The 18,617-nt window shown below is 47.3% G+C and overlaps 1 protein-coding gene across 1 annotated transcript in view; it reads left to right on the top strand.

Moving 5' to 3' along the window:
* Positions 1 to 4,216: 4,216 nt before the first annotated feature.
* Positions 4,217 to 18,617, top strand: part of LOC144158671 (uncharacterized) — a 31,412-nt gene continuing 17,011 nt past the window's right edge. Inside the window, exons 1-2 of the mRNA XM_077689704.1 lie at positions 4,217 to 4,417; positions 7,769 to 7,916. Of these exons, the coding sequence (XP_077545830.1) occupies positions 4,354 to 4,417; positions 7,769 to 7,916 (212 nt within the window). The 5' untranslated portion in view covers positions 4,217 to 4,353. The remainder of the gene's footprint in view (positions 4,418 to 7,768; positions 7,917 to 18,617) is intronic.

Raw genomic sequence — 18,617 nt, 5'->3', positions numbered from 1 at the left:
GTTCTGTTGCGGAAAATGAGCTGGTGGGTCGCATGGTCATTTCCTTTTTTCCTAATTATGTAGCTTATTTGAGCGAAGTTTTCGTTATAAGTGGTGTCGTTACGGTTCTAACGAGGCAATCTTTCGAATGAACCAAACTTGTGTTTTCTCTTCATGGCTCCTTTAACACTTGAAATTAAAAGAAAAGAAGCTCCCACTTACAGCAACAATGATGGAGTAAAGGTCGTTGCGACAGCGAAGCCCCAAGCATACCACTTCGACAGATTGACCAAGATTGGCCAATGAAACATAATAATAATCATAAAACATAATAATCATACGCGTTCCCGACACGTTTCACGCGATTTCAGAATCAATCCAACGGAAACACCAAGTAACCCCACGATGCGTCGCATCTACACAGGGTTCCCCTCGCGGGGAGGTGGGCGCATTTTTTTCCCCTGGCTGTGAAGATACGTTTTTTGAGGGAGATATCATTTGAATTATTTGGAATAAAGACAAAAAAGTCCTCAGAAGCCTAAGGGTGGAATCGAGAGTAGTGACGCGAACGACCTGGGTTCGAACCCTAACAGATTTTTGCACGATCCGGGAATCTTTTTTTTTACTGCGAAATGTTCTCTTGCTTAATTTTATGGATTCTTTATCTACATATGGTTGGTTTGTATCCTTTCTGTCAGTTTAGGGGCAGGGCGCGGTTTATCAACACGTGTAATTAACGTTCTACATCCGACGTGAATCGTCTGGCTTGTAATGGTCTCCGAACGGAATATCGCATCGTGGAGGTGTATCGTGTAATTCCAATTTAATTGATCTACGTCAAATACTACTACCCTTCTGACTTTATCGTTGCTCTTAGCAGCAAGCGTAGATTGAAATTCGCTGAACGGCAAGGCAAAATGTATATACATCCAAAATATGCATTGGGTCCCGTCACCCGCGTGGCTCCAGTGCTAAGTGACATTTTCCTGAGCAGCATCAACATAACTCTGGAAGTTCACTACGAAGGAATTGCTCTGAAAGTATTTCGTTATGGCTGCGATTATCTTGTTATATGTTAGGGTACAAGAGTTCGCTGCTCACGTGATTTATATCTTCAGATGGTTTAAGAAAGAGTACAAGCGCCGGAATTCATGTGCAAGGGTACTGCTAATGGGTGCCATTAAATTTTAGAATCTGCCCTCACCTTAAAAGAACCATAGGTGGTGTGCGTATCTCTTCAGATAAAAAAGGCATCAACGTTTACTTGGCTTTTTATCGAGGCGCTTGTATATTGCAAAATCCGCTAAATATTCGAAGGGCCGTATAGGGGCAAAAACTGACCCCGTCGCCCTCCATGGGGTCAGATAGAGATGTTTGTGAAAAGTTGTCTAAGCCGTTATATTATTCATTTAAACTCGTTTGGTTTAAAAGTTATCTAAACCACAAAATTCGTTTTTACAAATTTCTAGACGCACATTTTACGTGCAAACATCAATAAAATAATTTTAAGAGACCAGCGTCAAATTGGTCAAATTTGGTACACACAGATAATCTTTTCGTTGGAACAGATTCGCATCTTTTCTTATGCCCTTTAATTCTGTTGCGAGTATTTTAGCAATTGTTGATGATGCATCCTCATCTTCGAAAAAACAAATCTTATCCGAAAAGAAAAAACTAGAATGTTGCAGAATGCACCGGCGGCGTAAACGCTGAATTTTTCAAAAGGGGCCACACGTATAGGGTAATGTTAAAAGGTAGGCGACAAAAAAGACATAATCCGTCATGTTGGCTCAGGGGATAATGCGTTGTGCTGCTGAGCCCAAGGACGTGGGTTCGATCCCAGCCGCTTTGACTGCCTTTCTGATGGAGGCGGAAACCATAAACGCCCGTGTGTCGATATTTCGGCGCACGTTAAGGATTCTCTGGTGGTCAAAATCAATCTGGGGCCCTCCACTACTGCGCGCCTCATCGCCTGTGTAGCTTCCGCTCGTTAAACCCCACAATTCGATCCCATCTGCGGAACCATCGGACTCGAAGGACTAGTGAAACGTAAATTCACACGCAGGTGAGCACGCGACGAGCCAAATGTTTAACGACACCCTACATTCAAGGGAGTCTGCATGTCATATGGGTGCGACTTTTCAAGGGTAGATTTAAGGTATTGCACGTGCACACACAAAAAGGTGGACATCAAATTTGCCATTATTAGCACTTTAGAAATAGTGCCCTAGCTTTCTCGTTCAACAAGTATGCCTTGCTATTAGACAGAACTGTAGAAATGCCGATGTGTTGCGCAAATTCCAGTCGTTACGAAAGTAAATGAGACACTACAGAACCAAAACAGTTGCCCGGGTATTTTATGCAGCGTAAAAATACTTTTAAGACTTTTATCAGTTTTGTTCGATGAATTTTGACTGACCCGAAGTACAAGGCACCAACGGTGTTATAATAGCAGGAAACTAGAGTTGTTTGAAACGTCACATTCTAGATTGGCTTTTGTTTGGTTATAGGGAAACATGTTCTGAAAAAAAAAAGAAGACTTCTAAAAAAATTAAAGCCGTTCCACTCAATGTGAAAGCTGTCGGAAGTGCAGAGCAGTGATTCGCCATAATGGGCTGTCCCGCCGTTATCCGCTTACTGCTACCACCCCATGCAATTAAAATTTCCCAGCTTCGCAGTGCTCGCGCGCCCCCTGCCTGGAACTGCGCCAGCGGGAGTTCTGTTCTCTTTGTGCTTTTCTCCCCGCACTTTACGGCGTTGCACTGCCAAATTTTGCGTTTAATCGTACAAAACAACCCAACGGGCGACCTTAACTATAGGAACGCGCGGGCGCTGCCGGTTAATTACGTGTTTTTCCCCTCAAACGTACCTATAGTTTTCTTCGCGCTAAACGACGGGAAGATGCATGACGAGCGCCAGCGTTTCACGAGTTTCGAACGCTTATGACTATATAAACCGCTTGGTTTTCGAAGCCTCTGGGGTACGCCGCGAACAACAGCGTTACCCCGGGACGCCGCCTTGGTGCTCCATATACTTGGGCCAAGCGAGCGAGCTAGGACGACAAGGCGAGCGCCTAAAGTGCTCTGCACTTAAAAAGAAACTGCACCCACAATAATCATATAAAAAACTTCAAACCAGAGCTATTTTTAGGTGTGTTGAAATTATAGACGAAAGAAGGCAGAACTGCTATAGGGCGCTGTTTCATAAGACGTGCAAGTTTCGTTTTGATTCCAAGCTTAGTCTTCATAACAGAGCCCATAGGCTGTGTTATGCGCAACGACGCAGACCTGCAAAAGCAGACGCGCGGTAACTTCGTTACTTGCACACATCCGAACTTATAATGCAACCTTCCTGTTTTCCTATGGAGCCGGGGATTTGAACAACGAATCTGTTAGCAACAGTGAGTAGAATTTCCACATGTAACAAGCGCTATACATGCTAGGGTAGACGCCCCTATTTCCTCGTCGAGAGGGGGAAATTTAGAATGGGTTTTGCTTTGAAATCCCATACTCATTCCGAAAGAGGGAGGGACTTTGGTAGTGTGCGCAAAATTTGTGGTCGGGTGAGGGCCTTGAAATACCTGACCAGGTAGCACTTATACTGTAGGGTGTTGCTGCCTGACGAGCCTGGTGTGCGCGGATAAAATTCTTTCGTTGCTGCTAAAACAACAACTACGACGGCTATAACAACACCAGCAACAACTACGGCGACGATAACATAACATCAGCAGCAACTAACAACAGCAGCAACAACAGTAGAAGCAACAGTGACAAACAAACAAACAAACAAACAAAGGCAGACAGACAGGTAGACAGACAGACGGACAGACAGACAGACACAGACAGACAGACAGACAGACAGACAGACAGACAGACAGACAGACAGACAAACAGACAGACAAACAAACAAGCAAACAAACAAACGAACGAACGAACAAATAAACAAACAAACAAGCAACCAAAAACAAACAAACAACAACCACCCGCTGGCTCATATGTTTAACGGTGGCCCGGCTTTGAATCGTAACTTGCGCGATTTTCTTTTCGAAAATACTCTAAAAAAGGACGCTTCGTAAAAGCAGTGCCAACACTTGTATGCCCTAGAAGTCTGACAAGATTTGTCTGACTCACAGTGACGCATGGGGCTATATCAGTACAGTTGCGATGTCCGGTTCAAGGCTTCCTTTCCTGTCTGCCTTGTCTGCGGGTTGTTGTTCCTGCGTGTAAGTCTGCATCCGGTTCTCCATCCGGCGCTGAGAGAGCCGCGAGCACTCGACTTTCAGTGTAAAGCCTGGACAGGCCATACTATACAAAAACGTTCGCCTATTCCGATTACTCCCCAGTTGATCAGTGACGCGCAAGGGCGGCAGACGACATGGCGACCAAATTCTCGTCATCCGCTATTTTGTGTATCGCCTGCATCTACTTCTCCAGTCAAGGTCAGAACTTTCTATCCCTGAAAGCGCACCACGTAAGGGGAGTGCAAAAAAATTGCAAATAAGTATAGGCAAATAAGATGGCTTAGTGCCACGACCCTGTTTTCCGTTTTGCCCCAGAAAGTTACTGTAGCGCGAAATGGTCATTCACTAATTGCCGCGAGTTCAATGTGAGTATGGAATGTTTAAACTCAATAACAAGCTTGTGGATTATGTGCGGGGTGTGCGCGCCCGTGGTTATCGTCGCCATTAGTGACTCTTCTGCAATTCCGCTTCTGGGTCCAGTAATACAAATCTTATAATACAGGCGTGCATGGTAGAATGTCTTGTAAATAAGTAACTTCGGCTCTGAGGTCGGTGTAAAGAAAGGAAATAGAACGGCGTATTCACGTTCATATTTCAGTTTTACGGCAACTTCATAACGTAGGGTCACTGTTGTATATAGGTAGATCAGTGGATGGTTGAAAGACAGATATCGTGGTGCGCGTGCTTAAACTCAGCGTATTTCGAGACATTGGTATTTTTTTGAGCAGTACCATTTATTACGTTTATATCTTCCCTAACGTGTCGTCAGTTTCGGTGGATGCTCGAGGAAGGATTCCTGAAGCTACAAAGTTTCAAAAAGGACGTGATGTGGGAGAGGGTATGGTACACATCTCGCTGCGTCTTGATGTTTTCGATGTAGGTTTTGCGGGTGGAACAAGACGAGGAATTTTTTGTGGGCCCCCTGGCATATATTACACCAAGAACGGGCTTACAAGTTTCGCATACACCTTGCTGGTGGTGTTAACGTCTGGCACGTTTAGGCGGAAATACTTTCAGCAGTACGTAAACCATCTTCAACTTTTGTGCCTACTTGCAAGGGCAACTTTGCTGCCGATCTAAAAAGTACGGCCTACTTGTAAGCGCCGACTAGGAAATGTGTTAAAACTGCTAGTCCACGGCTGGCATCTTTATTACGATATTTAATATATGTTGAGGACGGGGGTTCAATCCTGGCGCCTAGGCTGTTTTATTAAGTGCGGAGTACCTTAAAACCGCACAGTGTCCGTCCGCGTCCGTGCGCATAGCATTTACAATCACAAAAAATCACACAGGAACCTGCAGAATTCGAGCCTGCGTCTGGTAGACCAAACAGAGTTAGTGTCAGTCGTCTTACCCATTGGGCTACGGCCGTGAGTTAGTACCCGAGAGCCACACAGCTTACTCCCTCGCATGTAGTGGTGAGGAGTACCTTAGGACCTCCCAATGTCCGTCCGCGTCCATCTGTGCGCACACCACCATCAAGCGAAAATCAAGCGAAATTCAATTTGAGCCGTGAGTTTCAGTTTTATTTAGGGAATAATCAAGGTGCAACTCACGGCTCATATCAAATGACGGTCGGGGCGCAAATCGGATGTCACTCGGTGCGCATCTTGGATGTCATTTTGAGTCCCCGCACTCCGCACCCTCGCCATCATCCACGGAGTGGAGATGCTGCCATTTTTATCGAGGCGGAAACGAAAACGCAGCGGGACCGATTTCGGCACATGTTAGAGATCCTCTGCTAGAATAAATTATGATGTATCTCTCAACTACAAAGGTCCTTGTAGGCTAAATGTTGCCGACAGCGCGTAAGGTCGCAATTTGAATTTTTCTGAGCCCCCCCCCCCCCCCCCCCTACGCACACACACTCACTCCTGCTGGAAACTTAATAAAACATAATTTATAATGTAGCCGTTTATTCATCCCCTTTTTGTCTTCTGGAAAGTAAGATGGGTTCTGAAAACGATACAGGAATCTCAGAATTTTTGCGACGCCATGCCTTGGCTGGTTTCTGCCAATAAGTTGGCTCACCTTGAAACTGTTTTAGCCTTAAAGGAGCCATGAAGAGAAAATGCAAGTTGGTTTTATTCGAAAGATTTCGTGGTTTATAGTGCCCCCAGCGCTTGTCCGGATACAAACGATGCTTTATTCACCGAGAAATTAAACATTTTAAGTTAAAATTTTGATTTTCCCGCTAAATCGTTTGTCTTCAGGGTCTGCAATGACATCACAGGAACCGACCGCTCTGCAGCCTAGAGTACCTCCATTCACGCATCCGCCGTACAGGGTAGAGACACGTATACGCTGGCGCCGCCATTTTGGGTTGCTCCCTCGCCGCCGAAGCAAGTAATTGTGTCAAAAACGCGCTAAAATTATCGCCGCAACGCGGTTTACTGAAGAAGTTTGAATCATTGAATCATATTGTCTGTTTCGCGTTGCTAGGTCTCGTGGGAAACGAAAAGAATAACGCGTTGAGCCTGTTGGCCCAATTGCGGCGGCACGGGACCGTTCAAAGGTTGTCTCCACCCTGAACGGCGGTGCTGGCCTCCATGTACCCTACAGTGGCGTTCCCGCGTGTCTTTACGTTATCTGAACCTAGATGGCGCCACCATACCGTGGCAAGCCTTTGGTTTGTTTTTGACCGTATTTAAACCTGGCTTGTTTTTGTTCTGGGAGAAAATAGTCGTTCCCTGAAACAATGCTCGCTCGACAAATATGGTCACGTAAGGCACCGTTGCTTGCGTCAATCGGCCAGTGTCGTCTGAGACAACCCCAAGCCCCGCAGTGCTGTGCAGCCAAACCAAGCATAGTGCGCGCAGTACCAACAGAAGTACGCACCAGTACTTCTATGTTTACATGTGCTTTCGTAACTTCTACTGTTTGTCCCACCATTCTTATTGCTTTGTAAAGAATGTGCCCTAAATTTAAGCGCAAATCGCTCGTTCGTATGGTTTGTACGCTATACCTAATTTGCGTCTGCTTCTGCCAGCCTCCGCCAATCGCAGAGCTTGCTCGAATGACATCTTAGTAGGTTTTGTTGCGGGAAACGAGCTGGTGGGTCTCATGGCCATTCCCTTTTTTCCTAATTATGTAGCTTATTTGAGCGAAGTTTACGTTAAAAGTGGTGTCAGTATGATTCTAACGAGGAAATTTTTTGAATGAACTAAACTTGTGTTTTCTCTTCATGGCTCCTTTAAGTTTACTTGTAGAAATAGGTGCTGCAGAGATTATTATTGCCCCTGAAGTACGTACCGGCGAAAAGCGAAAACGCCCGTGCGTTTGACATTTCGGCGGAAGTTAAAGATCCCAAGGTTGTCAAACTTAATCCGCAGCCCTCCACTACGGCGCGCCTCATCGCCTGTGTAGCGTGCGGGTGTTTAAACTTCGCAATAAATCAATCGACTATGATGCCAACATTACTTCGCTAACAGTAGTTGTTGCAGCTGTTTTCCTGCTTCTTCCCAACGCCCAAGCTTTGCGTTTGGTGCAAGAAGTGACCACGATTACGGCAGCTACGCTCTGACTACGCGCTTCATGTTCTCTACGCAGCGTACGGCCAAACCGCAGGAGCATGTGCCGAGGCAGAGATCACCCGCTGTTACCTCAACTTCACACACACGCGCCTTCACGAAGCTTTCATGTTCGATCCCAGAACAACTGCCACGTTCTCCATGGACAAAGTCGACGAAGTGTGCGGGTGAGTCGGAGCAGTGAGCTCCACTAGTGCAAGAGCCATATACGCCTTTGGGTCCCGCTGTGGCAAGTCGACGGAGGCAGCATTTGCACCAAAGTAAAGAAATACGTGCCACTACCAGAGAAGTCACTGTCACGAGCTTCCTCTGTAACTAAAGAGCTTTATATACAACCGATGCGTTCTTCCGGCATGACACCTGGGGCAGAACACATGATGCAAAAAGTGCAGAAATCTTCTTGAGCAGAAACGTCGATCGGGTCAACGGGCCATGGAAAGAGGAACGCTATGGGGCACGCTTAGGTATAATGAAGAGATGCCTAGGTTCATGCGGATGCGATTCTAGTTAAAATTAAACGGAAGAAGTGGGCTTGAGGTGGACACGTCATGCGTATGAGGAAAAAGTTAGCAGTGGCTTAGCTCGGCTATGCCATGATATACGTAGGGCGAGCTAAGGTTTAGCAATCCAATCCAGTCCAATCCAATACAACCCGTTCCGGTTCAGTACAGTCCAGTCACTGCTCCTAGCGCATGCGCACCATGGCTCTCCAGGAGCCACGCGAAGCGGCTATCAAGCGGCTCCGGCGCAGCGTCAGACGTGGCTACTGCGCAACGGAGGCGCACAGCTGTGCACGCACCAGCACCAGTGCGTGTGCCGCGGCTATGGCGTCACTCCTCTGCAATGCGCAGACCCAATTCTCTACACAGCCGTACTCCAATCGGATTGGAATCCAATTCAATCCAATTTAATCCAATCAAATCCAATCCAAATCTAATCTAATCCAATCCAATGCTCCTCGCCCTTGCGCAGTACGGCTCTTCAGGGCCCACGCGAAACTGCTCAACCTCGCCAAGTGTAGCTTACGCTGCAAAAACAGGTGGAACATCCGTTTAACGGAGTTGCTGCCAATGGGCGGCAAAGAAAATTATGGCGGGCCTAGGAGCTGATCGAGGGCTGAACTACGGAAATTAGGGGTGAAAATCGGGCTCGGCTAGCACACGACAGACATGGCTGGAAATCATCCTGCAGTGGACACAAACAGGATGATGATGATGATGATGATGAAGTATCCAATCAAAACAAATGAAATGAAACCGAATCTTCATTTTGCGAATTCCTGCGATGGTTTGGCTGGTCGGAAAGCCAAAACGGTGACACCTTGAGGTGCGCACCTCTACGTAGACACGTCGACGGCAGGGTGGCGATGTTAGCCTCTTTGACAATCGAAGTATCACTGAAAAGAAGGCGCGTACAACAGTTTAGTAACAATCCCAGACTAAGTTCAGCACAATCACGAGCACGACAAGATGTCCATAAATATTGCAAGAAATCATTCAGTAAATAATATTGGAACAATATAACATCACGGCAGTCAATGAGAATGTGCTAAATTATTTCATATACACCGCAAAGACATGAACATACTATTCTTAGGTCCATATAGCTTCATTTTCGCATATCGTGCAGTCGATGATTTATGGCGGATGGATGAACTGCGGTTTTTCATTCCCGTATTTTGCTGCGTCAGCTGTTGAATCTCCAATTCTGAGGGAAGTGTTGGATGTACGCTTAAATGAGCCGGAGATAATATCAACAGCCGTTTGTTTGAGAGGACTCAAAATGGTACCCACGTCTTGCCGTGCACATCAGAGAACCGATATGGGCATACCGAACCTAAAAGCAAATGAGGGAGCAAGTCCAGAAACTGCATCTGATTCACGAGGGAATGCGGCAACATGCAGCTGATGCTGTTTATTTTTTCGCTTAGTATAGCCAGTATCTACGAGTACAAGTGTAGCCGTCATTCTTTCAGTGTAAGCATCATTCTTTATTTGAGTCAACTGGCTCGCCGGTGCGTACGCTGCAGTGATCCGGAAGGTGAACGTAATTCGCTACTTCTAAGGAAAGCCAGTGTTCACGCACGTGACCTCTGATTCGCTGAGCTGCATACGGTATACCTGACGTAAACAACGCCAAACGCTAGCCTGATTTCGTAAGCGACGCCAACAATGACATATACGTGGTCGTTGTTGAGATCTTTAGAATGCAAGGATGCACCCTTGCATATAATTGTAACCCAGCTTTTGCACTTTTACAGCGACTGCTGGGAATAGTTTATTATGTGGGGTACTTTCATAAGGCTATTTTTCACACTATGTGTTTGCCACTGTGTCTCCGTCGCCGTGTGTCCGTCGCCGGTGTCATGACGCATGCGCTGCGAGAACAAATCTGAAAAGCTAAATGCTTTGCCCACTTTGGAAGTTTGGGGAACAAGCCCAGGACTTTCTGCTTGAGGTGGAAACCGTTACCACTACGTCGTAAGTCGTCTGACCTAATGAGTTATAATGTTATAATGGTGGGACCTACCTTCCAGTTTCGTGGACTGTGTGGGGCCAAGGTTGTAGAAAAAAAATATTCATGGCTTGAGAGTTTCGGCGCAACTGGAAATAAGAACACCAGAAATACACGCTGTTGCTGCTACAGACCCATGCCCATCCGATGGATGGGCATTACCATACCAAAGCCTAATACCCATAGGGGTTAGACGAAAAACGGCGGTGTGAATGCCTAAAACCGGAGGGTTACCTGCCTCATGCAGGTATTTACACATGGACACATGGCACGTGCTGACGCTAGAAGAATTTCTGATAGTTTTTGAATTTACAACCTAAAGGAGCACTGACACAAAATTTTCTTGTTACGTTTTTTTCGCTGCTATGTGTGCCTACCGGGCCCCCAATCATAGAATGGCACGTTAGACGGTCGATCGTAGCGTAAACAATCCTTTACGGCGTCGTTTATTTGTGTCAGTTTCGGTTTTGAGAAAAGGAACGCCGAGCGGCCGCCATGACAGGAGGTCGCACCTGACGTCATCATTCTTGTCCCACCGCTGCCTGTCTGGACGCGCGCGCGAGCGAGTGCACGCGCTCGCCCAGATAGGCCGCGGACTTCACCATACCCGCGCGCCCGGGTAGCATGACGTCAGTCCCAAAACCATGACGTGCACACAGTGTAGCAGCGCGCGCCAACCGCAACCAGCGCGTCGGCTACGTCACGGGAGCACCGACGTCGGCAGTTTGGGGCAAGTAGCAGATGATGTCGTGCTGGCCCGCTCTGGGCTTTCTCGTGCGGGAAAAGATTAAAATGGATTTAAAGTATGTTATACTAAGCGGTTGCCGTCGAAACTTGTTGAGAGATATCTCCTTTTATAAAGGAAGCATTTTACATAGTTATCTCAGCTTTCAAATTTTGTGTCTCTACTCCTTTAACGAGAAAACACACACCAAGGAACGAACTTTTCCTTTAACGAAAAACACACACCAAGGAACGAACTTGTCATTTAACGAGAAAACAGACACCAAGGAACGAACTTGTCCTTTGATGAGAAAACGCACACCAGGGAACGAACTTGTCCTTTAACGAGAAAGCACACACCAAGGAACGAACTTGTCCTTTAACGAGAAAACACACACCAAGGAACAAAGTTGTCCTTTAACGAGAATACACACCAAGGAACGAATTTAACTTGTTCTTTAAAGAGAAAACACACACCAAGGAACGAACTTGAGAGGACATGCTTCACAAGGTCGCTAGTCCCTACAATCACTATTTCCTGTAGGCACCACACAACTCAGAGAAGAGCATCTTAATCGACTCAGCTGACCAGAGGAATAGACTTAACCCCAGCGACCACCCACTGGGTCGCTTTTTCACCAAATTAAAGCAGTTGGAACTTCCCGCCTGGCGGCCACCCGCTAACCCTCGCGACGGGCCTCGCCATCTTGTACCGTGCTCGATATATCCTCGGCGTGGTTTGTGCAAAGATGGACCTGAGTAGCCCACAGCTAGCAAAGCTGCTTAAGTTCTTTTCGTAGCATACCTCAGCACAGTCTCTCAACTACTCTAGCATACCGCGCAATAAATCATGCGACAAATGAACAGTGTGTTGGCTAAAATAAGCGCTGTAAAGAACAATGCAGAAAAATGGTCGAAGTTCATGCCCAGAAAAAATACCTATAAAAATTCTAGTCTTATCTCTGTTCTCGCTAAAACAAAGGGAGAGTTTGACAAAAGAAACAGCACTAGAGTCACACTCTGGCAGAGGAATAATAACCGCTACGCACGCAAACACGGAACACCACAAAAACACATGCGCAACGCACACACCCACCCGCTGCAATAGCCCCACAAGGGGCTGGAACTGACTACACCCACAAAATAGAGCTATCATACTCCCTCATCAACGCCCAACAGCTGCTTCGCGACACACCCTCAAAGTGTTGTCCAGTATAACAAACACAATGGCGGCGGTGATATCAGTCACTCTGTACCCGAGATTCTGCCAACGGGCGAACAAAGCCTGTTTATACTGCATACCTCCAACCCTTTAACGGCGCCTAAGGCGTGCTTCGACTATCTCTTCAGCAAAAGAATCGCCACAGTCAAGCACGGCAGCCTAGCTGCCGTTGGTGACTACGACGTGGGTCTTCCCACGTGGGGATACACTAGTCTCCCCTAAGGTCTTGGCAATTCATACAGAGCAGCGATCCACGATCTTCACTGATCATCATTACCCCAAACGATTGGGGAACAGTGACTAGGAACACCCGCTTCGGCCTCACGCTTATCAGAGGTACTCACCTTGCCAGATGAGTCAGCGCAGAAGAAACCATTGCTCAGTTATTGTCAGTTTTCTTGTTTAGTTATTACCAATGATATTATATATACGTAGTACTTAAAAAATTCCCTCGCACTTCCCCGAAGGGGAGAGTGTGTAAGTGCGAATGCACGGTTGTTGATTGCGGGATTACGGTGGATATCGTGATCTTGGAGTGGAGAGGAGTCGTCCAACACCCGCAGTCACTGAGCGGAGAGAGGAGGAGGAGAGTAGCGCCCACCGTTACGGCGAGGGCTACACGAGCGCCCTCACGCGTCGGAATGCGGAGCGCCCGCTACGCGAGCGAGAGCTCTCCCGCCTGAAGTGGAGAGGAGGCGCCCAACACCCGCAGTCACTGAGCGGAGAGAGGAGGAGGAGAGTAGCGCGCGCCCATCTCCCCCCGTTGCTAGGGAAGACGAGGAGGAAGACGAGGAGCGCGCGCACCCGCAGCTGTTGCTATGCGGACTACGGCGGCGGACGATTCAGGCTCGCTTAAGAAGTGCATTCGCACTTAAAACTACCCGCCGCGGTGGTTCAGTGGCTATGGCGTTGTGCAGCTGAGCGCGAGGCTCGCGGGTTAGATTCTTGGCCGCTTTGCTGATGGAGACAAAAGCGAAAACGCCCGTGTGTCTAGATTTAGGCGCTCGTAAACATCCCCAGGTGGTAAAAGCTAATCGGGAGCCCTCCACTACGGCGTGCCACATAGCCCAGTGTTGCTTCGGCCCGTTAAACCCGACATCAATCAATCAATCAATCAATCAATCAATCAATCAATCAATCAATCAATCAATCAATCAATCAATCAATCAATCAATCAATCAATCAATGCGTCTTAAACAGTACAATGCGCACACACATTGCTTCCCGCAGGCAAATCCGATAGGGTGAACGGACCGACTGGGACGCCTTACTCAAATGACCACCATAATTGGCAACAATTATGCAAAAAAAAAACTCCAAGGAACTATGAGCGCGGCTAAAATAGACGGGCACGGCTTAAATGCCTCCTAGACCACACCTAAAACAAAACCGCTAGCCCCGAACTGTCCAAGCAACGCCGCAAGAAAGTCTTTCCCGTTAATTTCTCTCCACCTTCGTGTGGACAAAATTCTCTTTGCCGGTTGGCCTGTTTTTGTACTGTTGCAATTGGGTATAACCGGTTGTACTTCGTGTGGTACCGGGGAGCTATTGAAAGCTCCATTTACTCGATGTATACAAACATTGCCTAACGAGTCGCCCGCTTTCCTATGGGAATAAAAAGGACGCTTAGTTCAGGCAGGCTTAGTTCAGGCTTAGTTCAAGAAGCAGAAACTGCTGCCGTCATACTAACAATCAGATGGGCTGAATTCAAGAATAAGGACTAATTAGGAATAAAGAATAATTATCACTGACTCGACTAGGGCCATAAGGAACTTCATCGGCGGCATCGTCCCAAGGAATGCTGAAAGTCTTCTTCCGAAAATTCTAAAACAGAACCACACACTTGTCTGGACTCCCGCCCATCAGGAACTAGAGGGTTACGAGGCGGCCGATTCTCTTGCGAGGACTACCATACACCGCAGAGACCCGGAAAATTTGTACGCCCTCCCTGCTTAATGTCAAGGCACAGACAAATTAACATAGGCTTCACCGAAGATCAATGCCTACGCCACACCCCAGCCTAACTGCTGAAGAAGCGATAAATCCGGACTATCACTTATGTTCCCAGCAAAGTATAATGAAGACTGCAAGCAATGTCACCAGAAGGCCGATTTATTCCATACAGTCTGAAATTGCCCAATTACTTGGGAAAAAATAGCCACCAAACCTCATTAGAGTCCTGGGAGGAAGCCCTGTCCAGCTCGGACCCTGCGCAGCAGCTTGCGCTGCTTAGTAGGGCCAGGGATGGCCAAATAGCTTCTGGGGTCCTGGAATTTGGATCCCACCCTTGATCTCTCCCCCTTTTCCCTCACTCCTTTTCACAAAATAAAGTTTACCATTACTGCTACTACTCCCTTACGCCACTGCTCACGAGTCGCGAACGCTGCACCCACTTCTACGACGTGTGTATGTCAGCTTGCCTGTTGAGTTTCAAAAGCCGTTTCGCTCACATCTTAGCGGTGATGGGGCGCTAGTTCTGGGGCGCACTGGGGATCTCGTTCAACGTGTCGGTCGATAGCTTCATACATGCTGCATTTTTGGTAAGATGACTAACGTAGGCGGAACTAAAATATTGTAAGAACACATTAATTGCCAGGCAGAGAAATAGCAAACATATAGAAATGATATTTTTCGGACGGTACAGCCAGTATTTTGCTGATATATTTCTCCCTGGAGGATTTAAGGAACAAAAAATTGCCTGTACATTTTCTGTTCAAGCGCTCACTTCTACCATTACTTTCCATAAAAATATCACGTGCTTGTAAATTTCAGGAGACTATAGAAAACAAAAGGACAAGCAGATAAGGGTCCAGCCATGCTGTAACGGCGCTTCTACAGCACAGTCCTTAATTTTAAAACTGCGTACCGATGCGGAGTGCCCACAGCGTGGACAAAACGAGGCTGAAACGCAGAGGGGACCGAGTGGGGATGCCCCACTCAGAAAATTTCGGGGCCCGTGATCCCAGTACGTAAGAGCGCAAAGCCGGCATCAGCCTGCGGCACCACAGGTGGTTTTGCGTCCGCCGTGGCGCAGTCGGTTCTATCAGCGATAGACAGACAGGCATAGTGGTAAAAAAAGAAGGCGTAGGAGCGCCGCCCGGGGAACGCTAGACAAACTGTCAGCTATTTTGTATAGTTTCTGCGAAGCGGCGCTGGCTGGCGGACATGAAAGCACGCAGGAAGGCTACAGACCGGGAAAGGGTAGCAGAGAGCAACAGGAGAGTGGCCGTTTGGCCATTTTTCGCTCACGCGTTAGGCAATGATTATACAGGCGACGTTGGTCCAATCCATCATCCATTCACACCCGCTGACATTAACACATCTCAAGGAACTCTGAGACGGATACATTGCTGCTAATCCTCCAACTACCGCAATTCACGTACAGCCGAAAAGTGGCAAGGAATACAGTCATAGATCATCCCATTCCCTATAAGAAATCCACCAAGCACCACCACCGCTCAGGAGAAGTACCATAACTGTAAAGGATGAGACAATGTAAAGAAATATTGTAATGAAGATATTACTATATATATAACACGGGTGATCCCTACACTTAATCCCCAGTGGACGTTTTCAACGACTGCCTGAAGCACGGAACATTACCGAAAGGATTAACACGTACGTGCGGGTAGAATCGTAATTCCGAAACCCAGCAAACTACATGCATGACCAATCTCAAACCAATCTCACTCACGTCCTACCCCGGAAAAGTATCTGAGCACGCCACCCTGAATTATCTCCAACCTCAGATCAAGTCAAATGAATTCCTCTCCGACACACTGCTCGGCTTCCAAACACTTCTCTCCACGCAAGACGCCCTTCTCCAAATCAACGAGAATATTTTGTCCTAGAGGACCCCCAGACTACACGAGCACAGTCGTGGTCCTCGAGCTTAAAGCGCATTCGACAACGTCGCCCGCCACACCATTCTCAAAAACCGAAACTCCACCAACTGCAATCGCAGGATGTACAATCGCATCAACGCTTTCCTTACCGACAACGAGATTACGATGGGCTCCTCAACACCGCACCCTAACACACAACAAACCAAAAAGAGGCATAGCCCAAGGCGCAGTGCTTTCACTAATGCTTTTCAACACGTGTCAATGGGGGGTAAACATCTCCCCAGTCATCCAACACGATATCTACGCTGACAACATCACCATATGAACTACCCAAGGCTTGGTGGGACTCGTGGGAGGACATCTGACGAAGTCAAGGAGCGGCACTACGGCCTGCAGTGCTCCTTCTAAAAATGAAAACATTTTATCGCCCGGCACGAGGGAAGGAGCAACGATATACAACCTCACATCATCCTTCTAGATAGGGAGGGGCGTTGTTAAATGCGGAGGTCAGTGGCTCCGTATCCACGGCTTTCACTTCCAATAAAATGGCATCAGAGCTATAATCATCTGACGTCTAAATCAGACCATTACCGAGTGATGTGCATGTTTGGGAGAAAAACATGACGGCAACGCCGCGTGGTGTGATGGCACGTATTCCGGCTCATCCAGTGCCCAGCCGCCAGTCGTGTGGACTACACGGGTTCATACCTGCACTCTCTCTAATAGAACTCGACAGGCTGGGCGTTCACCCTCGAAAAGCCCGTAAGGAAGCCCTCTGACGCATCGCATGCGCTGCCACACTCCTACTGGAAGCCCGGGAGGTCCATAACGCCGCCAGAAAAGTGATAGAGCACCTCCTATCCAGCCGACGGAAACGCCTCTCTCTCGCCTCAAGTACCGCTCTCTCTCTCTCTCTCTCAAATACCGTGACGTCTGGGTATGGCAAATAAAGTCGTGGGCATGTGAGCACTCACACACTACCCCCCAAATAAGAGGACATATTTTCATTGTCTCTATCTTCCTCAATTGGCACCAGCAACACCAAAGGGCACTGATTCAGCGACGTGCCCCCCTGGAACGGACCACTCCCTGCGGGATCACCTCGGACACCTAGGAAGTGGCACCGGTCTCCTTCGACAAAGCCAGAGCACTTGAAGCCGGAAAAGCCGCCACAGCATCGGCCATCGTCTGCAATACGGATCCGCAGCACAACACCCTCACACAGACTGACAGGTCGCATGGAGACATTATTCAAGAGAACGTCTATTTGCTACGGCCTACGACGTTCCCCAACGCACCAGCCACCTCGACACCGCCGGATGCGACACCGTATGGACCACAAAACACGAGTCCCCTTGAGGGAATAGCCGTGCACACGCTGCAGCCCGAGGCCATGCTAACCAGGCAAAGCAAGAAGGCCACTCTCTACTTACATGGCGGCCCTAATTGTGCGCATGACTACACCTGTACGCGTTTGCGTCGTGATACACGTTTTTTTTTTCTCCTTTTTGTTGTGTGGCGTTCTGTGCTTTCTCGATTCGATTCGATGGTGGTTTATTTATCACAAAAAAACATACAAAGGGTATATACAGGAGGAGGTCCCGAAGTCAATGACTGCAGGGGGACCTCCTATAAAACAAGCATCAACAAGTAAAAGTTTTACAAACAGTGGTTACAGTATTATGTTGAAACCGACAAAACATATTACAAAACTGAGATTGCACAATCAAAGTAAGAAAGAAAACAAAACATGTGATAAACGCGAACAAAATGAACTCAAATTGACTGAAGATGAGCACGTAAGCTATTTTTGAAAGAAAAAATATTTGAAGCACTTTTTGTCAAGTGAGGCAAACAGTTCCATTCGTAAGCAGCAGAAAAATTAACAGCTTGTTTACCATAATTAGTTTGAGCTTTAAGAAGTAAAACATTGTTATGAAGGGCAAAACGAGTGCAGCTCTGAGCTGACGAGTGCAACTCTGCAGCACCATTTGTTGAACTTTCTTACTGAGCTTTATTTAGAGTTTTGTTTCTTGCATTTCATTACGAGTTCTTTTTATATAACTTTTGTTCTCGCTCTAATTGTTGTCTTCCTAATCTCTCACATCCACCTCGCTGCATTGTAATCCTCCCCATCTGGCGAAGAAAGCGCTGCCGCTGGCAGGGCTGACCTCTCCAGTCCAGGGGCGGATCCAGGTTTTTTCATAGGGGGAGTAAGCTTCTACCAGTGACGATGATGATGATGATAAAAAGGTGGATGAGGATAGTAGTCTTATTTTATTCACTGAAATATTTCAAATCACAAATACAAGAAATAGAAGAAAATATTCAACTACACTTTTTCTACGACCTGAGGGGTCATCTTCTAGGGGGTACAAATTCCCAAATTGAGGGGGGGTCAGGACATCCGGACCCCCCCCTCTGGATCCGCCAATGCTCCAGTCCGTTAAAGGAGGCATGAAGACAAAATACAAGTTGGGTGTATTAGAAAGACTGCTTAGTCCCGATAACAATGATACCAATGTCATCGCAATCTTCGAACAAAGAACGGATATATTAAAGAA

The sequence above is a fragment of the Haemaphysalis longicornis genome, unplaced genomic scaffold, assembly GCF_048455015.1.
Source record: "Haemaphysalis longicornis isolate Haplotype H1 unplaced genomic scaffold, Haemaphysalis longicornis Haplotype H1 scaffold_10, whole genome shotgun sequence".
In the NCBI taxonomy this organism is placed as follows: Eukaryota; Metazoa; Arthropoda; class Arachnida; order Ixodida; family Ixodidae; genus Haemaphysalis; species Haemaphysalis longicornis.
This window is presented reverse-complemented; position numbering and strand designations above follow the sequence as displayed.